This window comes from Anolis carolinensis, chromosome 2 (genome assembly GCF_035594765.1).
Source record: "Anolis carolinensis isolate JA03-04 chromosome 2, rAnoCar3.1.pri, whole genome shotgun sequence".
Taxonomy (NCBI): domain Eukaryota; kingdom Metazoa; phylum Chordata; class Lepidosauria; order Squamata; family Dactyloidae; genus Anolis; species Anolis carolinensis.
Window position 1 is genome coordinate 290,950,499 of NC_085842.1, and position 25,865 is coordinate 290,976,363.

General features: G+C 36.2%; 1 protein-coding gene across 2 annotated transcripts in view; it reads right to left on the bottom strand.

The window, feature by feature from the left end:
• The window catches only part of pik3r1 (phosphoinositide-3-kinase regulatory subunit 1), a 68,668-nt gene that overhangs the window by 25,915 nt on the left and 16,888 nt on the right, over positions 1 to 25,865 (bottom strand). The window contains exons 1-2 of one of the 2 annotated variants that reach the window (XM_008102904.3): positions 5,590 to 5,843; positions 2,222 to 2,314 (exon numbers count right to left, since the gene is read on the bottom strand). In XM_008102904.3, coding sequence (XP_008101111.1) covers positions 2,222 to 2,314; positions 5,590 to 5,734 — 238 coding nt within the window. In that variant the 5' untranslated portion in view covers positions 5,735 to 5,843. Of the gene's footprint in view, positions 1 to 2,221; positions 2,315 to 5,589; positions 5,844 to 25,865 lie in introns of those variants that run through there. The other variant, XM_062972361.1, reaches the window with a different exon arrangement.

The window sequence follows — 25,865 nt, forward strand, 5'->3', positions numbered from 1 at the left end:
GCAATAAAAAAGATGATCCAAGTATAAATTGCCTGAATCACAAGGAGTTTGCCTTTCAGTGTAACAGAGATCAATCACCCCTTTCTCTGCATTGTCTGGTGTATCAATGAGCCTGTTGGGTAGCCCAGAGGTCTACAAAGAAGGAGGGAAGAGGACTATTGTCTGCTAGCACAAAGTAGAATTTAAATCTATGCTTGATTTCCAGGTTTCCCTCAAAATCAGCATTCACTGTTATCCTGTCACTTCAGAAACAAAAAGTTCAAAAATGTCAGACTAATATTATCTATGGATATTTTATTTAGTTTATTCTGTAAAGTATACCTGGAGACCCAGTACCATCTTAGACAGCCATGGAACATCAACAATGGGGAGCTTGGAGGAAAGGGCAGTGTTTGTTTGCTGCAGGCTGCCTTTGACCTCAGCTCCTGGTGACTGGCTCCTAGCAGACTCTGGCCCTGACTGCCTGGCTGAAGCAAGGCTCAGCAGAAACACCTGCTGCCTCCTGTGGCTGGGGCATAAAAGGAGGATGCTGGCAAGGGCCCAGTGCATCCAAGAGAGTCAAAGAAGACATTAAGATCATGAAAGGGGAGGGGGAAGGTGTACCCAGATGCTGTTTTTATATTTTTGTTTTAATATCTTAATGTTAATGGTTTTAAATTATATTTATATGTTGATTGTTTCTATTGATTTTTTGTTATATTTTATTTGTTTTGTATAATGTGGCATTGCATTTTTGCCTAAATATATGTTGTATGCCGCTCTGAGTCCCCCGCGGGGTGAGAAGAGCGGGATAGAAATGAAGTAAATAAATAAATAAATAATAGAGACTACTGTAAAGGGATGAGAAAGCCAAAGGATGTTATATTAAGGCAGGGCTTTGCCAAGTTCATAAAACTACTATCCATATATTTTGGAAATCACCATTTTAGGTTCTACTTTTTGATAGGCTGTTTTGTTTTCTTATTTAAGAAAATACCAAAAAATAGGGACCTTGAAAGTGATTGGGGGGCAAAGGAATATTAGTTGAGAAAAAAGTCAAATCCATCTACATAAATTTGGCATAATGTGTTAAAAATTAACATCCATCTCTATCAATGATCAGTTAACCCTAATTTAGGCTAATGTCAAAACAAGAACAGCTTTTTCCCTCAGTGAAAGGAATGTTAACAAAATGGTGTTTAAAAATAAATCAAACAGATGTTACTTGCTTGACTGACTGTTTTACCCTGTATTAGCCATGGCAGGCAGTTATGTCCCTTGCTTTGGGACCAATAACATTCCTTGCTTTGTTCTGAACTATTACCCACAGAGAACAGATCTTGTCTATTATCTTCTGAATTCACGTGAAACGTGCAGAAGTTTGGCTGTTTTGACTATTGTAAATGAGCCTATTACATTTGAACTAATGAATAGTTAAGAACATTAAAATGCTATTTAAAAACAATTTATACACAGCATAAAACATAAAACCATAGGATCAAAGGCAGTGTAACTGCAACAAAAATAAAACCAGCCACAGAATTGAAACAGTCTTTGAAATGAGAAGTCTAAGATACATAAATTATTTTAAAGGCCTGTGTGAACAGAAATGTCCATCTGGCATCAGAAAGATTACAAAGCCTAATGTTTATTTGAGAGAGGGTTTTCTATTTTGCAACTGGGCTACCACTACTGAACAGACCCCTTCTCCAGTGGACACGTCCTCTACTTCATTTGCCATGAAGTAATGCTTGGTCTCACTTAGTTATTCTTTCTTGCAAAACAGTCTCTAGAACTGCCCCAAATTCCACAAGGTTTTTTTTCTTAAGGTAAACATTTCATCTTATTCAGACTGATCCTACTAGTATGGACAAGACAGGTTTGTGGTTGAAGCAAGGCTTCTGAAGTAGCAGTTCTGAGAATGAGTGGTCATTCAAAATGATTCCAAACTTTGTAAGTATTTAAAGATTAAAACCAGCAACCTACTTCAACTACAAACCTGTCTTGTCCATACTAGTAGGATCAGTCTGAATAAGATGAAATGTTTACCTTAAGAAAAAAAAACCTTGTGGAATTTGGGGCAGTTCTAGAGACTGTTTTGCAAGACAGAATAACTGAGACCAAGCATTACCTGACTAATATGCTGGTTATGATGCAATATGGGATTCGTAAAGGATGCCATATGTAAGATGACTATATTTATAGTAAATTAATACTCTACATATATACCAAATCTACTTACCTTTTCTTTCAATTGCTTCCACTAATTTGATAAGGATGGGAGGAGCATTATCAGGCGATGAAAACTGTTCTGAAAGATCTGGAAGTGCAAAACCTACAATAAATAAATAAATAAATAATGGTTAACATTGCTGTTTATAAAGATCATGAGATGTAACACAGCTGGTTAAATTTTAAATACTGAACAATTTTTTATCAGCTGATAAAATATTTTTTAAATAAAAGTTTGAGTTTAAGTATCTGTACTTTATAGATAATGAAAATGAAAGGAGTTCAGGACACATGTAATCCAGTTTCAGTGGATACAACCCTTGCATGATACCTTTCAGATTTTAAAAAAAATCATCTGTGCAACTTCAAGAAATACAGACCTGAAATCATCTTTTTACCTTTTGTATTTTTAATTAATTATTACTACAATATGAGATTTTGAGGTAACTACCGGTATTGTATTTTTGATAATTTTCATTGCAGTACCTAAAGCTGAATTATTATAGTATACATTTGCCCTTGAAGAACATAAATAGAACAAAGGCCACAAACCTAATCTGACATCTGTGAGTAGGCAATGTGCAACAGATTTGCTTAAGTATGATAGCAGCGAGGAATAGCAACCATATCACATGAATACCTTCAGGTCAACACAAAACCAACAAATTCCTGCAGAAAAGGCAACCTGATAGCAAATACTATCCTGCAAATTTGAGATATTTGCTTGGGAAGCTAATTGAGATCAAGAGAACAAGTGGCAGTTATGTATGGATCTCTATTAAATGATGTCTCTGTTAGGGAAAAAGATAGTCCTGGATGTTAGTACTATCTTGAAGACCAAGTCCTACATCACACTATGGTGGGGTTGAACATGTACAGATCTTTAAAAAGTACTCAGTGCTCTGGACTGACATACAGTTTGCACATATGCATGCAACCTGCCAACGCTACCAAAGTCTTCTGTGCTCCTCTTTTAAATGCTATAAAAGAAAGAGACCTCTTGGGTTAGACTGTATACAGATTTCTCAGAAAAGATTATTTCTTTACTACTCAAGTATGTTAACTGTTATTGTTGCATCTTGTGGAATCCAACAGTTTCATTGGGTACTAGTTTTCTCTACTAGAGAGCTCTGGTGTCTACATGATGCAACCATGGCAAAGGAGTATCAATTATTGCAAGTGTGCTGTGTGAAAGAGAACCACTACTAAAAGCCTTCAGCTATCTGGGTTAATATCTAGCACCAGCTGAGGGAGCTATCAGCTTCACTTGGAGAACAGCTAATTCAACTGCTAGAAATACAAGCAATTTTGATAGGAATCACTAACATGCTATATTTTTTAAAAGATCAACTGAAGTTTTCCCAATAGTTAGCATAAACCCTTTTTAGAGTGGTTCTTTGAATTTGCCACAGAAGAAGAACCTAAATTCACTGAAATAGACTGCAGCATTAATTGGAACGGCACTTACACATATAAGGAACTCAATTAAATGGATGTTCTGTTTTCGATTTAACACAGTGTAGCTAGAAGCAGTTTTTCTAAATATACTATCTCCAAAAAAATAATCATTTTATCCAAAATAAGCAGCTTTGTTTATTACTAGAACTTTTTGTGTGTGTCAGGAGCATTTCTGATGTGATAGAATTGGCCATCGGCAAGGAAGTTGCCCAGGGGATGCCCGGATGTTTGATGTTTTACCATCCTTGTGGGAGGCTTCCCTCATGTCCCTGCATGGAGCTGGAGCTGACAGAAGGATCTCATCCACGCTCCCCCTGGGTTGGATTCAAAGTGGCAACCTTCAAGTTCAACCTTCAGCAACACAACCTTCAAGTCAGCAGTTTGCTGGCACAAGTGTTTAACCCATTGCACCACTGGGGGCTCCTGCTAGAACTCAGGTATTGTGAAATTGTTTTATGTTCAAAATAAATTCATTCCAAAGTAGATAAATCAATGTTGAATCAACCTATGCCTAACCGGCAAGACCATTCAAATCCATCCATATATAATTGAAGGTATGTTTTTCGTACACATAATGCTAGCATACTAAACAACTGAACAGCTCTGAAGGAGGAAAATATAGAAAATCCATCTATGCACCATCTCATCCCTCTTACTCCCTCTAGTGCTTTCTAGGAGAAAAGCAAATGTTAGATATTCTCTATTTCTTTGAATCCAGATCGGTCGTCTTTTCTCTTATGTATTCTAGAAATGTTGAACTATGACTAGTAATCTAGTATGCAAAATCCAGTTCATATCTTTTTTCAAACTAAAGTGAAAATAGTGACATTTTCCTCTAGACAGCTTGATATAGCGCTTACTTGAAAATAAAGGCTATCTCAAGTTATCTACCTGCTACACTGGAACATTTTAAGAAGTACAACTCAAAGTAAGAATAACACCCCAAAAAACAACTTATTATTGCAAAATTAAAGCAAGTAACATTCCATGACAGGAGTACCTCTACTAGCCATGAAACTCAGCAGGATGACAAGATGGCTGTTTTCTTACTGCCACTGTTCTGGATGCCAATGAAATAGGAATGTACACATAGATTTACATCTAACTATATTACTAAACATCTGGGTTAGCCCCAATTTGGGAACAGAGCAAGAAGCCTATATAATACTTTGGTGTTTTTTAATGAAAATCCCCATAAATACGTATGACAGCATGAATCTAAATGTAAATATTAAAGAATTTTAAACGAGAGATTTTTTCAACTTGTCCTGTATTCCATAGTTTCATAAAATACATTTGTAACTACTCCGTATATGAACTATAATTTTCAGGCTACTATCTTATGGACATGCTTAGTCTACAAAGTAAATAAAGATTTCTGGTTATGCAAGAATTTCACCCACTCAACTAACAAAGCTGAACTAAGGCGGGGGGGGGGGGGAGCTTAATCACAAGATTTTTTTAAATGGATGTTTTATAGCAGATATTTTCTGCAAAGCTATTTTATAAAGTTCAGATATCATTTCAGTGTAATTGGTACTTTCAGCAATAAACTTCCCATCTTTGGCACACAACTAAATCACAATAATTTAAAGAACACAGAGAAGAAAGATCTCAAGAAACATTTGTCTGCCAAAGCAAATACTTTACAAAATTCTTAGAACCAAATGCCATTTTACAAAATTTACCATGAAGGAATCCAGGTATTTTCATGAAGCTTCAATTCTCAAAAACATGCCACAGCAATATGGAATAAAAGTCAGTATTCCAACGACCAAAGCCAAAATAAGCTTTATGGATTAAATGCAATAGAGCAGAGAACTGCACACATATTACAAGGATTACAGCGAGAAATGATCCTCACTTCCAATATGCAATTATTACAAACACACAGAAATAATAAAGCTTGATAACCAGTACCTGACTTTAAAACTATCTTCTGCTTTGAACTGTGATGTAAAACAGCACAGAGGTTTGGAGACCCAAGTCCATTCTTAAGAATCTGGGCAACTTTGCAGATTCCTTTGTTACAATCCAGTATCAATTTTTCTCTTAAAGTAATCATTTTACTTTACACATACAACCAAAATATATTTCAGTTTTACTTTAAACCCACTGACTCCAAAATTCACAAGATACTGGAGATGTATTAAAGACTGGTCTTCCTTACTAGTCATTAAGCATTTATCTCAGCTTAAAGGACGCTTCTGATGACATGTCAGAAATGCTAGATTTTCCACTAGTTCTATTTTTACCTTGCCAGAGTGATAACCAATCAGACAAAAAAGAGGTTGGGATTCCCTCCAATCCAAAAGCTCTCCTCTCTCTCTAATAGAGACAGGCCTGAACAGCTTTTAGCAACAGCAACGTGTGGGAGCGGACAACATACCTTATGTCTAAGTGCTGCCAACATAGCTACAAACTGCAAGACGAAACCAGCACACAGCTGCACCTTTTGGAGGAGTTCTCAGTAAAAAGAGATTTTCAGAGTTATTACCTGGCAAAGGCCTATGGAAAGTTAAAGCTGGAAGATTGGCTCTCCAAGTGTCTGAGCCAAACCCTTCATTACTGCTAGAGGAAGCATGAAAGTGGATAGAACAGAAATTATAACCTAACCTGCCCTTTAAAATGTAACAAGACACCCTATGGAAAAAGGCACTCATTTACTAGAAGGTATAGAGCAGACTGTGGTCTAACATTACTGTTTAAGTCAAACCCAGTCATTCTAACTTTTCTTCTAAATTTCCATTGAAGAGCAAGTATTTTAAAGCATGGACATCAAGGAAGCAGCTCTACCGAATTTGCTTTTGAATGGCAATGCAAACATTTTGTCACAAATCTCTTTTAGGTAGGTACAAAATTCACTCAGATATGTGGATTTATGTTAGAAACAGGACTGTGTAAGTATAAACCTTAAAAAAGTTATGTTTTATGTCCCATGAAAATTAATATGACTTAAAAGGTTACTTGTGTCCTCTCCATGCACAACAGGACTGCTATTCCTACAGAATGTCTCCCCTATAATATTTTTAAAACAAACAAACATTAACAAATAAAAGTGCTTTATCATATAAGTGTGTCAAAGGAGAAATAAAGAGGTGCTACTTGCAAGATATCAATGGATATTGCCTGGGTATCTTACAGTACCCACCAGAATATGGCTGATGTTTCCAATGGAACTTTGTTTTTTCTAGGGTTGCACCCAAAATATTTATAGCAGCAATTTATTCTATTAATAACTGGGTATTTTTATGGATTGAAATCGGGCCTCCACTGGGAGAGATAAAGCGGGGTAGTAATAATAAATAATAATAATGATTATGATGATTTATGGGGAAGACAAAAAGGGGTCCTTCAGAAGCTGTGGGGACTTCAAATCCCACCAACCCTTGTCAATGGTGAGGAATGAAACGATTCGGCATCATCTTTGCTCAGAGCCTTGATTGTGATCAAGAAGAATCAACCTAAAATTCTATGCAAAAATTCTAACTAGAATAAATAAATAACAGGATCAATGGAAAAAAAATCTATGACAATTAGGAATGTGGCATTCTGTCAGTCATGTCAGAACAAATCAGTCAATATGATCTAGTATTATCCATATCTTCATTATGTCAGAAGTTATTACATTAATTATCTAAAAAGCTGAAAAGACACAAAATATTTGTTTCTTAGATGAGAGAGAGAGAGAGAGAGAAATTGATTTTAAAAAATCTTACTATTTTACCATACTGTTATAAAAGTGATTTGTACCAAGCCTACACGGAGAGAACAAAACATGGATTCAGATTGCAATTCTATTCCCCACCTACATGGAAATAAACTCTACTGAAAACAGTGGGACTTGACATATAGAGGATTACCATGCCCACTGAACTAGGGCCACCATGCTTTTTAGCACTCTACATTATTTCTCATAGATTTAGTACATCCTTAGAATGTAATGCAGTTAATCTTCATTAAAAGAATTTGTGAAAAGGCTGTAATACAAAGAAAAACAAAACAAAGCAAACAAAACAAAGCAGAATGTAATGAAATGAGACCAGGTATGACTTGCATTGACTAGTAAAATGTTAATTTTTTAAAGAAACGTTTCTCTAATCCCTGTTTCTTGGACTGCTTATATTTATTAATACAGAAAAGAGAGAACGGAACATTTAGAGAGTATGGAACACACCACTAGAAGGGCCTAAAGGAGATGTAATTGTGAATTGATTTTTACCTGGAATTTCTTTTCATAGAAGCAATTCAAAACTGCCTTTTCACTTTTCTAATAATTGTTACCAGTGTCTAAAACTAACAATGTATTTTACATTATTAAAATAATGCAGTCAATGTCTGGAGATTGGAAATGCAGCTGCATTTGGACATTCATATATTGAGGCTGCAGTTGATATCTGCAAATTATACCCCCCAAAAAGAAGAAACGACAAAGTATATATTTCATCAAAAATAACATCACAATACAAGGACTGCATTTATTATAAAACTAAATGGATCAAGTGGAGGGAATGCGATTACAAACTGCACCTCTCCATTCTTCCTTATTAATACTTAATTATTTTTGCAATAGCTGTAAATTTTATATCAACTTTCAATCTAATGCACAGCAAAGTCACTGCAATCTTGTATTAAGGAAGTGATATTGTGGTAGGGAGGAGTTTAGTACATGATGTTCTATCAGATTAGGCTTTGGTAACTTTATGAATTATGAGCTGTCATCCACTTTTTCATCTGCTATAGAATATACTTCTCGGAAATGGGAGCTATAAATAAGACAACAGATGTTTTTTGATGACTCCAACTGGAACCTTTAAAAAAATCCCAGTAGTTAATTTGTTATATTCTACTCCCCCTGTAGGCCACTTTTCAAGTACACCTTGTTTTATAAAAGTAATGACAATGGTTTTAACAAATTTTATAACCACTTTATTCAATGCAAAATAAATTCTGTCATGATATAGAACGAATGATGGGGATAGTAGAGTAACAATACTGACTGTAAGGCATGGAAATATTTTGGAACTTTCTGCATACTTTGTAAAATATTTGTATGGAAGGTTTAAATAAATGGACAAGTCTGTGGATTTCGTTTGTCTGTCTGGGGCATGTATAAACCCACAATAGTATGTGCCAGAATGCTAGAAAAAAAATCCCACCAGCAGTATTATTGTGTATTATGGATACACGAAACCACATACCGTGTTTCCTCGAAAATAAGACAGTGTCTCATATTATTTTTTGCTCCCAAAGATGTGCTAGGTCTTATTTTCAGGGGATGTCTTATTTTTCCATGAAGAAGAATTCACATTTATTGTTGAACAAAAAAATGAACATTTATTATATACTGTACAGTAGTTGTCATCACAAACCAGCATAACCAGACAAACTGAATCCTATCAAGAATTTCTTACTACCATTATTTCCATGTACAACTGGTATGTATATTTACCAATCCTGCATGCTCTGGTGTTGTTTGGCAGGCACTGGGCATGCTTCCAAACAAAAACTGCTAGGTCTTACTTTCGGGGGAGGCCTTATATTTAGCAATTCAGCAAAACTTCAACTAGGTCTTATTTTTCGGGGATGTCTTATTTTCAGAGAAACAGGGTATAATGGCTCAAGATTGACATAGTGGCTCTGCAGGATCGAGAAAATGTCTAGAGAGAACATATTATCTCTAGTGGATAAGTGAAACGTGGATAGCAGTCCTGCAGATACAAGGGTTGTATTATATCAATGAGGCATAGAAATCAGATGTTGTTGAAAAGAAATATTTTGATGCTGTTCCTGCATACTTTGTAAAATACACTTACAGCCACAGGCTTGCAAAAGATTTTTTTAAAGAAATGTAGGACACTAGCCGATCTCTGCCTTTATGCATAAAAGGAAGAATTTTTCCAGTGCTTTCCAGCACAATAACTACAATTTTTTTCAAAAAAATCTAAACTTTTTTTTAAAAAAATAGTAAATGCATTAGCAATTGTCATTGCCAACGTAAGAATCCTTGAAAGTTTCTGTTGGCACACAATTGAGGTAAAAGTGCTGACCTAATAGAAAACCTCTAATGAAAAAGTTCAATGTTTCATGAATGTGACAATTGCTTTGAAGTTGCTTCCAACCTTTGGTTGTCAGAACAACCCCTGGCCTTAGAAAAGCACTAGGTCATCATGCTATGTGTAGCACTATGCTTCAGAATTTTTTTCTTTAATTTTAGCAACAATTTTATGTACAGTATATGTTATTTCAAGATCTTTATCCTACTTTTTGACTCATAATCATTCCACAGAACCACATATATTTCTGAGACACATACCCACATATGCATGCAGTTTTATCTAGAAATGAACAGTATTTTGGTTAAATGTATGGATGACAGTTATCCTAAAAAAACATTTTGGAACATTTTTGTAGAAAAATAATTTGCACAAAAACATTGGAATTTGTGTAAAAAACCAGGATTCTGTGTAAATAAATTTGCAGATAAATGTCCCAGAACATGAAAAATGTGGCAGTTCACAATTTTCTTAACAGGATTTTATGGGGAAAATCTGAATAATCTTTACAACGCTACTATGAAGTGGCAACAAACTATCAATGATGACCACTATTTTTAAAATGAACTATTTCACACCATTAAAATCGCTGAAGGGAAGAATGAATGAAATCATATATTTAAAAATAAATAATATATTTAATAATATAGGTTTAAAGTATAGGGATCCATATACATTTATTTTGCTCTTTTGGTATCAACCAGCAACCACAAAAAGGATGCCTTTCTATTATTTGGGGGAGATTAAGAATATAGATTAAGGGAGAGATTAAGGGTATAGACTATGGGCATGACTACAAGACACAGTTATAGCAGTTTAATACCACTTTAATTGTTATCCTACACAAATCACAGGTTTATACACTGTAGTTCAGAGAAATGCATACAACTCTCTAATAAAGATTTACCATTCACTAAATTCCAAATTCCAAGATTCTGTAGGATGGAGCCAGGACAACTAGTACTAAGAAACACTTGAGGTGAACACCCACTAATCGGTATTTCAAAATTTTGCTCAAGTTGCCATTATTCAACTGATTGACTTAAGATATTGTCCATCAGCAAACAGCTGCTACTTTCAAGCTGTGTTAGGGAACTTTTTCTTCCATTATTAGACCTTGGTCCCAAGATAAGTGAAGGTAATACCACCTGCAAAACCTGAATGCACATTCTACATATGACTTTTATCATATTGAGATTGTGCAGTTAGAACAAGCTGTACCCTGAATAGCCTTTTCCTAGTTTCTTAAGGGCAATCTACAAAAATATGTACTAATTAAAGCTGCTTGAAACTGAACAAATGTAGCCACGGCCTTAACCTCTCTCATCATCACTTTGATAAAAAGATCAGGAACTGTCCAAAAGTAGTTTGGTTAGATAGGAGGCTCCTTCTGTATCAAAGAAATGCATAGATACACAGGTTTCCAAATTTCTGACTACAGTACACATATTCAGGGTTGTTGTAGCTGAGCCTACATGTCCTCACTCCCAGAAACTGATATCCCCAAATTGAAGATTTCATCACAAAAATGTCTTCTATATTTATTAAATTTTGCTTTCTCATTGTCTCATGGGAGGTTGTTGTGTGCATTTGTTTTTATGTGCTTTCAACTTGGTTCTGACATATGGTGACCCAACCATTGGGTTTTCTTGGCAATACTGAGTTTTGCCACTGCCTTTTCTCTGATGCTGAGAGAATGGGGTGGGGAGTGAGAGAGACAGTGAGGGGTGTGTGTGGATGGGCAAGCAAGCAGGGGTGGGGCGGGCAAGCACACAAGGGGGTGGTGGATGATGGCACACATGCCAAAAAGGACATGCAGCACCCTCTCTCCTGGGATGCATGTCATAGATTTGCCATCACTCTAGGCCATACCACCCATAACCTGGACTTCCAAGGTATTCTGGTTCTGTTCCCAAGGCTGTGGCTTTTACTGACCTGCTCCCCTGTCCTGTACTCTTTCCCCCTCTGTCCTTTAACATTCTTTGGAATCAGCTAAGCAATTGAGTCTTCCTTTTCATTGCCTAGCTTCAATATTATTTCCTGCCCTTCTCTCTGTGCTCTCCCCCTTTAACCTATTTTCCCCATAACTCTTTTCTCCCCCTGCATCTCCCTCTTTCCTTTATCTATCTTACTCTCATTTAAATTTATCTGCCTTTGCCATTTCTGCCTGCTGCTTCCAGTTTCAATGTAGTTTCAGGGGCAAACAGCATCAGACTGTTATGTCATTTACAGATGCCACCATATCTTACTATTTATGGTTGATGTTCTCAGTGGGGGTGGTGTTCAGGTCTCTAGTCAAGTTTGGTTTTGTCCTGTTACAAGGACACCTATGAGACTGCAGAGTTCATTTCTCCTCCCAGTTTATTTCTACCTGTATACAACATATATACTCCCCTCTCTTTGATGGAAAAGGAGTACAGAAGCAATCACCATGAGAATGGTTTTGCAGTTTTTGTCCAGTGCAAGCAGCTGGTTCATCACAAGTACAAAAATATGCATGAAACATGCTGACTGCAATTTTAACAGTTGGGTTTCTCAACTGAAACCACAAACTGGGCTTTCTCGTGTATCATACACTCTACAGTTTACTTCCTAAGAAGCAACCACAAGATCCTAGTTTTGGATTCTCCCAGACAGAAATGGGCCTATCAATCAATGGTGGTAGTTTTCAGTCTGTATATAGCCGAGTATTAACATTTGTTGAATGTTACCTTATTTGTTGTGTTTTCATCATTTATCCAATACACACAAACCAATCAGAGCTGCTTCCAAGCACACAACAAAACCCATAGGTTTAATACTTAATTTTAAGCTGCCCTTAACCTTGTACAGCAAAACCCACCAAACAAATCTTAACATTTTGTTACCATCTGCATTCTTACTTTAGGTGCTGCTCAAACATACAAGATATACTGTGGGGGGAAAATCCTTCAGACTTTTTATGAATGAAAAGATCGCAACATTCCAGATTTGTTCAACATATTTGATTTAGAAATAAAAAGAATTCATCACTTACTTTTGAATCCTGAAGGACTATCATCTTGAGCCCAGTGCAACAAATTGGAACTACATTTAATCTAACTTTTCCCTGGTAACTTTACAGTTTCCTGACACTGTAAACACATTATTCCTCACCATTTGGGTTCCCCCCTCCTGCATGCTGTAATCTTGCCAGGAGACAAGCTTTGCTTTTAATAAGTCGATTTGCCAACTTAAACAGCCATCTCCTAAGGCAATCAAATAATGAAGCACACACAGATGTATTTGCACGTAATCTGTCAAATGCCTGCTCAGGCCAACAGAAATGGTTTCCACATATAAACAGTAATGCACGACTCCCAGGTATTTAAACAGTTTACACACAACTGTTCCATCCATCTCGCATTTACCAACCCTTCCTTTTCTCTTTTAAAAAATCCGTAACTTAGGAAGGAGAGGAAAAAAATCAAGATGCAAAAATGTGTACTGGAGCTGTACATAGAGCAGGATCTAGGGAAGAAATATGTTTATATGAGAGACGGTCATTTGAGTAATCCTGTTTTATAACTACAGTAGAGTCTCACTTATCCAAGCTAAACGGGCCGGCAGAAGCTTGGATAAGTGAATATCTTGGATAATAAGGAGGGATTAAGGAAAAGCCTATTAAACATCAAATTAAATTACGATTTTACAAATTAAGCACCAAAACATCATGTTATTCAACAAATTTGACAGAAAAAGAAGTTCAATACGCAGTAATGTTATGTCGTAATTACTGTATTTACGAATTTATCACTAAAATATCACGATATATTGCAAACATTGACTATAAAAATGGCTTGGATAATCCAGAGGCTTGGATAAGCGAGGCTTGGATAAGTGAGACTCCAGTGTTGTAAGCAGCTATGTGTGTTCTGATAGAAAAGAATAAAAAATGAAGGTAAACTACACATAAGCTTCATTTGCTGTTTTTAGTGATAACACTTCCAGTCCTCAACTCACAAACTGCAGTTCAGTTTCAGAGAAAGTTTTGTACATCTTCAGAATACTGCAGCAAACAACTGTGCAGAAACAACAGCAAGTCAAAATGCATGCTGGGATCAGGGCTGCTTCCTATGTTGTATGCCAGCAAATGAATACAGTGTACATATTATATGTAAAATTATTATTATATTTAGTTATACTCTGTTTTATCTCTCCCGAAGGAGACTCAGAGCGGCTTAACATAAAAAAGTAGCCCCAACTTGTTCAGGCTTACAAGCAATGTGTAAATGTCAAAGGAAAACATATTTGATTCTTTGGTCTCAGTCTGTAAAGATCTAACTGTCCTAGCTTGGATATTTAACAGGGTGTTTCTCCCACAAAACTCCAATTAAAAGGAATTATAGCCATTTGGGAAACAGAAAGTGATGTCTGCAGTGAAGGTTTTGTGGTGATGCCGAAACTCTGAAACTTTTTCCTTAAGAAATATTTACCTTTACTATTTTTAAGATGCCAGGTGAAGTCTTGTCATGCTTTTCTAAAAGGCCTTAATAGCTTTCATCAATATTTTAGAAAGGTTCATTTACTCGTTTTGATCCAGAGTTTAACTGCTGGTTTCACTGACTAGACTAGTCTTCTCTTTCATATGATGGTTCTGTCTTCATTACATTTTATTTCTTTTAATATGAAAGATGTTCTGTTTTATATGCCTTAATTCGATTCAGAAAAAGCTAGAATTAAAACTGATACATGTATATACATCTGTGCAGAAGTCATTTTGTCTGGCCTAAATCCAGTTGCCTTGAGACCCACATTAAATTGCTGGCTGCACTGTCATCTCTTATATAAATCACACTGCCTTAAAAATTACATTCCTCTAGCTGGGACAAGACACTGGATGTAGGCCTTTGTGCGTATGTACACATGTGCTATATCTATACTTTCTTCAAGATTGCAAAATGATTCAGGGCTGATTTTAATAATGGCTCTCCTTTTTCCTACTTATACTTTGAAAACCAACTAGAGATGTAGATTTTTATCAGATGTAACTGATAAAGCTTCCTCAATGTAGATTAGACAAATAATTAAGATTCATTTATTGCACTCACTGGGCAAGAGATGAAAGTCTACAGAAGCCGCCTACAGCCACACATATCTTTATTAGGTGCTTTCAAATCACCTCCGACTTAAGGTTGCACCTGCATAGTGTTAACCTGGCAAGATTTATCCAGAAAGTATTTGCTAGTGTCTTCTTCCCAGGCTAAGAATGTAACTTGTTGAAAGTCATTCAAGTGGGTTTTTATGGCTGAGTAGAATATCAAACCCCGAGTTATATTTATTTATTTACTACATTTATATCCAGTCCTTCTCACTCTGAAGGGGACTCTGAGTGGCTTACAAGTTATATGTACATACAATATATTATATTATTAACATAGCACAATATTAGTATTATACATTACTGTATTGTACTATATCACTATACTGTAATATAGTGTAATGGTTCTAGTGTGTATATACGAGGGCTATCCAGAAAATACATTACGTTTTGGAATTAAAAATGAACAAAGTATAGGAGAAAACATTTACCATATGCAGTTGAAAAACACACCCACACGTAGTCGCCATTCAAATCTAGGCATTTACCATAGTGATGAAGGAGCTTTGCAACTCCTTCCCCACTAAATTCTGCTGCTTGTCCTCAACCAGCCAGTCACCCCTTTCCGCAGCTGCGCAGCGCTGCCAAAAGCTGCGTTGCCAGCCATGCCCCCATTGTTGGAAACAAGTGGTTGAGGAAGCAAACGGCAGAATTTAGTGGGGGAGGAGTTGCAAAGCTCCTTCATCGCTATGGTAAGTGCCTAGATTTGAATGGCGACTATGTGAGATGTGGTATTTGGGTATGGCTTTCAACTGCATATGGTAAATGTTTTCTCCTATACTTTCTTCAAAACGTTATCTACTTTCTGGATAACCCCCGTATATGTAAGAGTTATAGTGTAACAGTCAAACACTACACCATACTGCCATAGTTGAGTCAATTGTAAGAGAATAAGAGAAGGAAAATACTGTTCAACATTGGAAACAATCAATACTCTTGTTCTTCCTAGAAAAATGTGTTACTGTGATAATAATTTTTGTAACATTATTTTCAAGTGAAATCTGTCATAGATTTAAGGGTGCAATTTGTTTCCTATTCATACATTACTTTGAGAAAAGTGAGTTTTCAGACATTTCTTTAATAACCAATCCTCAAAAGCAATTGAAAATTGTTGTTATTCTCCTTGGGTACTTCAATATAAATTTCTGTAAGAAGAAGAATGCATGTCTATTGGAAAGCACAGATAAGTAATCCAAGAAAGGTTTCTTTTGAGTTGTGAGTTTTCTGGGCTGTCTATTGGTACTTTGATATAAATTTCCATAAGAGGAATGCATGTCTATTGGAAGGCACAGATAAGTAATCCAAGAAGGTTTCTCCTGCTCATGAAGAGGAAGTATGTTAGCTTCATGTAGCAAAGCAGAAGTTGTATTTTTAAAAAGAACCTCTACTCCTGAATGTTGTTGTCCAGCAAAGAACTTCCTTTATGTTGCAGTCTTATAAGTAACTCATAAATAAGTGAACAGTATTCTGTCTTTTACATGAGATTAGTGGAAGACATAGTGTACTTATTTCTATTGGGTTAAAAATTCAAATTACATCAAATTAGGAGTGTAGCTAATACTTGGAAAAAAATCAGAATTCAAAATGACCTTAACAGATAGGAGAGCAGGGCCAAAACTAACAAAATAAATTACAACAGGGAACAACAGGGAGCATTATAATTAAAGTAGAGTCTCACTTATCCAACATAAATGGGCTGGCAGAACGTTGCATAAGCGAATATGTTGAATAAGGAGGGATTAAGGAAAAGCCTATTAAGCGTCAAATTAGGTTATGATTTTACAAATTAAGCACCAAAACATCATGTTTAATAACAAATTTGATAGAAAAAGTAGTTCAATACACAGTAATGCTACGTAGTAATTACTGTATTTACGAATTAAGTACCAAAATATCACAATTTATTGAAAACATTGACTACAAAAATGCGTTGGAAAATCCAGAACATTGGATAAGCGAGTGTTGGATAAGTGAGACTCTACTGTAGCAAGAAAAAAGGAAATGCACTAATACGGGATGGGTGACACCTGACCTGCTGAAATATCTTTCCCTGAAAGTTTTTAAACAGAGACTGGATAGCCACCTGTCAGGAGTGCTTTGATTATATTTTTCTGCATGGCAGGGAGTTGGATTGGATGTATATGATTCAATCCCAGACTTCCTTTTAAAAGATATGTCCAATCAAAATCTGGTTTAAAATTAAATAACTCTTAAGAAGGGAGTGTAGGGACTTCGAAACAGAATATTAACATGGTAATAGCTGAGGAGCAGAATGAGCAGGTACATACTTCATCTGATGAAAACTTCTCCATTTTAACCCACACATATGAAAATCTGTGCCTTTTTTCATTTTAGTGATTTGAGCAAGTCCCATTATACTCAAGGAAACCTACTTCTCAGTAGACTTATATGATTGCACCCAGTGCTCCAGCACCTTAAAACTAGAATATCTCATGTGATGACCTTCAATGAACTAAAACGTATTATATACATAAGCATGTACCCTATGAAGTGAGCCCCAACCTATGAAATGTTATTAAGAAATAAATATATGTTTTCTGACATTGCAGAATTCAATCAAAATGAACACCATTCTAGGCCTTGCCTTTGGTGCTGGGCCCAATCCTTAATCAGAATCTGCCATGTGCTTTCTTAAGGAACATACAATGTTTAAATGTGTAGGGCCGGATCAACTACAACCAAGAGTATTGAAGGAACTAACGGAAGTTATTTCGGAACCATTGGCAATCATCTTTGAGAGTTCTTGGAGAACAGGAGAAGTCCCAGCAGATTGGAGGGAGGGCAAATGTGGTCCCTATCTTCAAGAAGGGAAAAAAGGATGACCCAAACAATTACCGTCCGGTCAGCCGCATGTCAATACCAGGCAAAATTCTGGAAAGGATTGTTAAGGAAGTAGTCTGCAAACACTTAGAAATGAATGCGGTCATCGCTAATAGTCAATACTGATTTATCGAAAACAAGTTATGCCAGACTAATCTGATCTCTTTTTTCAATGGAATTACAAGCTGGGACAATGCAGGGAACACCATGGATGTAGCATATCTGGATTTCAGTAAGGCCTTTGAGAAGATCCCCATTGACCTTCTGGCAAACAAACTAGTCAAATGTGAGCTAGGCAAAACTACGGTTAGGTGGATCTGTAATTGGTTAAGTGAAGGAACCCAAAGGGTGCTCACCAATGCTTCTTCTCTGGAAAGAAGTGACGAGTAGAGTGCCACAAGTTTCTGTCCTGGGCCCACTACTGTTCAATATCTCTATTAATGACTTAGATGAAGGGTTAGAAGGAATGATCATCAAGTTTGCAAAGGGCACCAAATTGGGAGGGATAGCTAATACTCCAGAAGACAGGAGCAGAATTCAAAACGATCTTAACAGATTAGAGAGATGGGCCAAAATTAACAAAGTGAAGTTCAACAGGGACAAATGCAAGCTACTCCACTTAGACAAAAAAAATGAAATGCAAAGATACAGAATGGAGGGCGCCTGGCTCTACAGCAGTACGTGTGAAAAAGATGTTGGAGTCCTCATGGACAACAAGTTAAAGATGAACCAACAATATGATGTGGCGGCAAAAAAAGCCAATGGGATTTTGGCCTGCATAAATACGAGTATAGTGTCTAGATCCAGGGAAGTCATGCTATCCCTCTGTTCTGCCTTGGTCTGACCACACCTGGAATACTGTGTCCAATTCTGGGCACTGCAACTGAAGGGAAATGTTAACAAGCTGGAATGTGTCCAGAGGGTGACTAAAATGATCAAGGGTCTGGAGAACAAGCCCTATGAAGAGTAGCTTAAAGAACTGGGCATGCTTAGCCTGCAGAAGACAAGGCTGAGAAGAGACATGATGAGGGCCATGTATAAATATGTAAGGGGAAGTCATAGGGAGGGGGGAGCAAGCTTGTTTTCTGCTGCCCTGGAGACTAAGATGTGTAGCAATGGCTTTTAACTACAGGAAAGGATATTCCACCTGAACTTTAGGAAGAACTTCCTCAATGTGAGAGCTGTTCAGCAGTGGAACTTTCTGCTCTGGCGTGTGGCGGAGGTTCCTTCTTTGGAGACTTTTAAGCAGAGGCTGGATGACCATCTGTCAGAGGTGCTTTGAATGTGATTTTCCTGCTTCTTGGCAGGGGGTTGGACTGGATGGCCCATGAGATCTCTTCCAACTCTATGATTTTATGATTCTATGTTGTGTTCTTTGTACAAGTCATATGTGCTTATGCATGAATAAAATTGATACTTATATTTAATTATAGAATATAAAATATACACCAGCTAGTAGAACCTATAATGTTAAGGAAGATGGTATTTTTATAATCAAGTAGGTTCACATATGCTTTGCAGATTTTAAAAATGTATATCTACTTGATAGCATCAAACTGTTTATAGATAAAGATGAGATGCCAATAAGTATTTAACAGAAGAGACAAGCAGCGTCTTCTGCATGGGACAATAAAATAAATCAACTTGGATTCCTACTGGCAATGTATGGCAGCACACCGCGAATTTCTAAGACTACAGTACTATTTTATAGTACTTTCTCGGCCAGGATACCCACTAACCAGGTTAAATAGCCAAGCCCAGATAATCTTCATAGGTCTGATCCTATTTTCACCCAAGTTAATGAGGGATTTGGCTGATGACTTTGGTGGGAGGAAGATAACAACTTTCCTTGGCTTCACTGAACAAATAAAGACATTTTAAAAAAAACAAGTTGTTTGTTGCATTTCTGTAGTTGTCATTTATAAGATAATTTCTTTACATTTGCAAATTTTGAAAATAACATGTCAGCTACTTGGTTCCTTTTCTTTACCTATGATAAATAATTAAAATGTGTGTCAAGAGGAAACACAGAGAGATAAAACTAAATCAGCCTATAATTACCTTCCCTTTTTATGCTAAGTCCATTTGTACTAGAATCCATTAGTAACAATGCTCAATTTTTGAAAATATCTCCAAACCAATGTTTAAAAATATTTTTAATAAAAGTCATCTCCAAACCACACATCCAAATATACATCTGTTTCATCAGTTTGAACATCCAAAAATACCAAATTCATCCAGTATTGTGCAAGTACCTGTGCCACTGAAAGGAATATGACATGAATGAAAATAATTTCAAACCAGTAGGTGGGGGTTTAATTTTAAATTGGAAACAGGATGGGACACTTGACTTGAGATTTCAAGTATGCTTTAAAAACAAAGACCATAGGCTGCTATTCATTTGGAACTCATCTGGTTATCTAGTTAAAGAATTTTCTAAGATCATATGGGAAGATCTTGCACATACTGTAGCAATAGATTTATTAGGACAAAATTTTCTCTGCAAGCTGTTGAAACTACTGGATTTATCAGGCAAAATTGAGGGGGAAGGGAAGAAATGATAACAATCTGCTTTCCTTTTAGGCCAGAAATTATTTCCATAGTGGAATGGGATAGTAAGTCATAAATGAACCTTTGATGAAAGCCTACATAAGCACGCTTACGGTCACACATACCTTTATTAAATGCTTTCAAATCACCTCCAACTTAAGGTAGCACTTGGCAAGGTTTATTCAGAAAAGATGTGCCATTGTCTTCCTCTCAGGCTGAAAATGCAACTTGGTCACTCTGGGTTTTCATGGCCTAATAAGCTTTCAAATCCAGGGTCTTAGTCTAATAGTCAAACCACTAAGCAATACTACCATAGTTGAGCCAACGGGTCAAGAAAATAAGAGGAGGAAATCATTGTATTTATTTTTTGTTATAATACATTAGCATTGGAAACAATCAACACCCCTATCCTTCCGAGGAAAAAGTACTGAATGGGTTTGTTTTTGCCAGCACATAATATATTTCCCAGAAAGAAACTGTTAAAATATATAACCAATGGAAGAAGTTAATAACACAGCCTTTAAAAAAAACCATTGCGATTAAGGAGGCCCTTTCCTGGATGAACAAAGGCTCTTTAAATGTAAATAGAAACGAACAGCTTCTGTTATTTGTGACTGTATTAAATATTAATTCCTCCACACTTTTCTCTACTAACAGAGAACTCTGAAGCCCACAGAGAGGTCAAGTCTCAAAGTGGATTAACAGAAAATAATGCTTTTGGTTTTTTTCTTACAAAATTGCATATGTAGGGCAATTACTAGATAAATTATGCTGGATTTGGAACAGCTGACTGGATTTGAATTGGCAACAACTCCCATTTCAATTTATACATGGAAACTGGTACAAGTTCAAAAGCATGTAATAATAGCTGAAGTTTCTCTCAAGAGGAAAATCAAAGTATAAAGCAAAGAACTTCCCTCCTCCCCAAAACATATTCTAATCCGGTTGCTGCATCTTGTGACAATAAATTCTATAACAGTGTTTGTTTCACTTCAGCGAAATACTACTTCCTTTCTTTTGTCCTAATATTACTGTGAATCAATTCAATTTCCATATCTATTTCTAGTGGAGAATAATCTTTTTCTAGCAATTCTCTCTACACCAGCGCTACCCAGGTGGTGGTTTCTGGACTAGTGTTGATACCTTGTGAATTTCTATGAAAGAAAAAACAACATTCTAGCCAATGGGCACAAATCTAGTGGTGGTCTCCACCACACTGGAAAAATGTATGTACTGATCCTCCAGACCAGACAGCCTGAGTACAACTGCTCTATACTATTAATAAGAATGACACTACTTCCTTTTGAACTGCACAACTCAAACTGTAAACTTTAAATTCCAGATATACTTTGCATGTATGCCTTAATTCTCTGCTGCTTCTTTTGTCACCTTCAGGTTCTTTTACACCATTATGATAATACGTTATCAAAAAATCTTCTAAAATAACTCTGGGTTCCTTTCATCAACATGTTCATATACAAGGGTTTTCTTTTTTACTAATTTACAAAAGCTGGTCACATCTATGGTTAAGGCAGCTTCTAAAGACTCTCAAATGTGTACTCAATGAACAAACTTTTGAGATTGTTAAAGAAGACCATGCAATCAAAAGATAAACACCTACTCAAAAATGCAAGATTTCAGTGCAGTTATCATTTATAATTGAATGCAACCATACCAGTGCTAACCATACTGTTCACCTTTTGCCATTCCTCATGATACTATGTGATGTTACACTATTGATCAATCAGCTGCGAAACCGCTATATTAACTGACATGATAATGAATTTTCCTTTCAGCTGTGTGGTGCAGACTTACACTTTGAGGGAGCAGAAGTGGGGAACCCAAAATTACAGGCAATCCTGGGGTGAAAATCAAGATGCACATTGGAAAATGGGGTGCCCTCAGTTTGAGATATGTTAAATTTAGGGTTGAACTAATAAGATGGAAAGGGTGCTTTTCCATTTAACAATGTTTACCTTGGAACTCTATACATACTTACCTAACAATAAGTTTCACTGAAGTCAGTGGGATGTACTTCTGAGAAAATATGTATAGCACTGATGGGTTTTCAACAAGTATTCAAGTAAATCTTGCTACTGGAATAATTATTTGAAGTATTTATGTAGCACATAAAATTAACATGGGTCTTCTGATGACAGGAGACTCCTGTCTATGAAATATAAGCTGAGCAAGATGCTAAGCAAAACCTCTAGAAGTTTTGACGATATTCAGACAACAAAATGGCACATAAAGAGGTGGCTCGAGGTGGCTGTCCTGCAGCTGTGGAATTCCTCCCTTTCTGGAGGCATGCCAAAAAAAACGAAAAACAAAAACCTGAGCACATTTAACAGCACTGTGAGACTTTTGTTCAGGCTGTATCTGGGGTCAGCTTTCAGGCAGGGGGTTGTTCTAAAAGTTTTTGTTTGATTTGATTTTATACATTTAGATAGATTTATTGTGAACGTATTTACAATGGGGCAAGATAAGAAATGTAAGAGTTTAAGATGCTCTATTTTAGTCCTTCTAGGTTTGGTTTTAAAATAAAAATGAACACAGTTGCATTCACCGAATTTAGCTGGTTCACTTAAATAAATAAAGCTAACTTAACCACTCCCTCAAATTTAGAGTAATGTCAGTATAATGCCTCAGAACATGTACATTGTGACCATGGTTAAATACTTAAATTATAGCACAGGTGCAATTTTCATTCTAAGCTATTAAAATAAGGCAATTCCTCAGATTTCAGCCTTCAGACCGATTTCATGGTAATTCATCATGGACCCAAGATGTTAACCAAGATACACATTTACTGCCAGCTGCACTGCAGACATCTGTGTTCTTTCAAAGAAACTGTGTGTATGTAAAGGACGTTAAAAAGATTCTGGAGTATGCTGATATAAAATTATGTCTTGGCAAGGAACTGGCAGTTGCAAACAATCACATGTTGCAGAAGAAGAAAGTGTTCCCTTATAACCCTCAACAGAGAGATAGCTAACCTATTTCAGCTTGTTACAGATAATGGATATCAGCACTGACTAACCCTGTCTCCTGATTTCAGGCTGGAGCTGCAGGGAAGGACTTAGGCAGGCCAGAGTCCCACTTATTTTAAGACAAGCAAATTGTCCTACATTAGAAAAACTGACAAGAATTAATTTCAACAGAAGTTAGCATTGTCGGGTTTGATCCAATTGATCTAGCAGATACACGAGCACTCATTTTATCTAATTCACACATTTTATCTAATTCACAATCAGGATTCTGTTTAACCAGAAAAAAAAAGAAACAAGGCTAGATTCCTCTGTTTATGGTTCAGTCCATAAATTGGTCATTTCACAGATTTTCAGTACTATGAGGATTTACCAGCAGGTGGAGTCAAACAACAACTAGAGGAACTCACCAGCATTATTTGTACTGGGGAGGAGAGAGCAGTGTGCATCTATCTATCATCTATCTATCGATCTATCTATCTATCTATCTATCTATCTATCATGGATGTGAATGAAAAAAAATATTTATATGGCAGATAATCAGATGTAAACCACTCATATGCCAAAATGAACAGAAAATGTTAAGATCTTAAGTATACATTATTCCAACGACAGGTTAAAAGCTTGCACTCTGTTCAAAAGGCATTTTCAATTTCCCATCTTCTCTATCTTCTTACACTCATAATAAAAACCATATTGATCAACCCAGATGTGAGACACGATTTATATGAGGCAACTAATATGCACAGATTAACAAATCAGCCATTTTGCAAAGTTTCAAAAGAAATTGTTAACTCAGGGAAACCAAATATTACCTCTGAAAAAGTAATTAGTGGAAGAATTATGTATTTAATGTTTCTCTACTCATTTTCAAAACTTCAGTCTCCAGTTACAATACCAAATGTCCATTATCCATTACAATATAAAAGTCATGCAGCTCATTCTAATTTTTAGTCTCATTAGAATTAACCCATTAAATCAAGTGTTAAGTAAACACTTGATTTACTCTACTTGGGACTGACAATTGCATTTAGCCTCTAAAATGAAATTCAACTTAACCAAGACATTAAGCTAAGATGGTTACAATAAAATCCCAATCTAAAACAAACCAAATCAAAAGACTAACCAAACAGTTAACAAATCAGAAAGGACTATATAATATCTTTCAATTAAGTCAAAGAAAATACATAAATGTTTAAATCTCTCTTAAAACGAGAATTTTGAACAATCACATAAGTGAGTGTAACTAGTGAAATGCTTCTATCCCAACTGTCTATTAAAGTTAAAGATTTTAAGATGTAGGACCTTCACACAAGAAAGCAATTAGCCAGGTCATGCATGCATTCATCAATCAATCAATCAATCAATCAATCACATCATTTCAAAGATTACAATAATATATTGTAGGGGTCGGTAACCATTTTTTATCATTCTCTGGAATTGTGTAGATTGTGGCTACAATAGTAGAATAACAGGGGAAAGATGTCTTATTCTGTTTTCATATACTTATCTTGAAGCAACCAGCATACTTATTCAACCAATAAGTTACCTGGGATAAATTCTGTTTCTTCAGCTTCAAGTTCCCTATTTTTCTATTTGACTCTTGTTTGTATTAGAAAGCCCTTAATTGCACTGAGCATTTCAAAACTCAAAGGACACCCCAGCAACTACAGGATGCCATGTGGGATACAGAGACCATAAGATGATCCTAATTCACAACCTGCCATTCCACATTTCCTCATGTTCGACCTAACAATACATAAATAGGGATCCCATTTATCCAAAAAAAGGTAATGTTCTCTGCCGCCCAGCTGGTTTGCACATTAATCACTAAGTCAACTCTCTTGACTTTCTTCAGACATTAAATTCTTCACACAATCATAAAAGAGCAAACAACAGAAATTCCCACAAAGCACAAATGCAGCATGATCTCCATATCTACAGGTGATACATTTCCAGACTTTTGGTGGATAAGTGAAGCTGTAGACAAATAAGTAAACCCTACTGAAATGAAGGACTTTCAGCCCAAGAATACCACAGTCACACTGGAGGAGAGACAAAATGCCTAGAGGATGTGTTATTGTTTATTTCATTTTATGTATTTTGCTGTATAGCACTTTATTGCCATATTTATGTTGTAAGCTGCCCTGAGTCCCCTGGGGAGAGGGGGCGGGATATTAATTAATTAATTAATAATTAGGGAGGTCATATTTTTTTAGAAGTGGAGAAATGAAATTGTGAGTACCAATCATGTGGATACAGGGGTCAAACCATAGATCTGTGTAATAAGAAATTTGGTTGTTTCTACCTCTAGCTTTCCACCTTCAACCAAAAAGGAAAGAGGAGGGGAGACATACTGAAAGAGACAGACAAAATGGCCAGTAAGCAGAGATGGTTCTCATCCCATATAATGCTGGGAATTGCAACTGGCCAAGACTATGATAATCTTAGTATGGAGAAGACATATTGCCTTAAAAAAAACATGTATATTCTGCCCTTCTCACCCCGAAGGGGACTTAGGGTGGAGCACAACATATATACGATGAACATTCAATCTGGAAAACAAAATAAACCCCGAAATATATATAAACACTAAAATCAGTTATCTTCACATTAAAACCATTATTTAAAACCATCACAAGT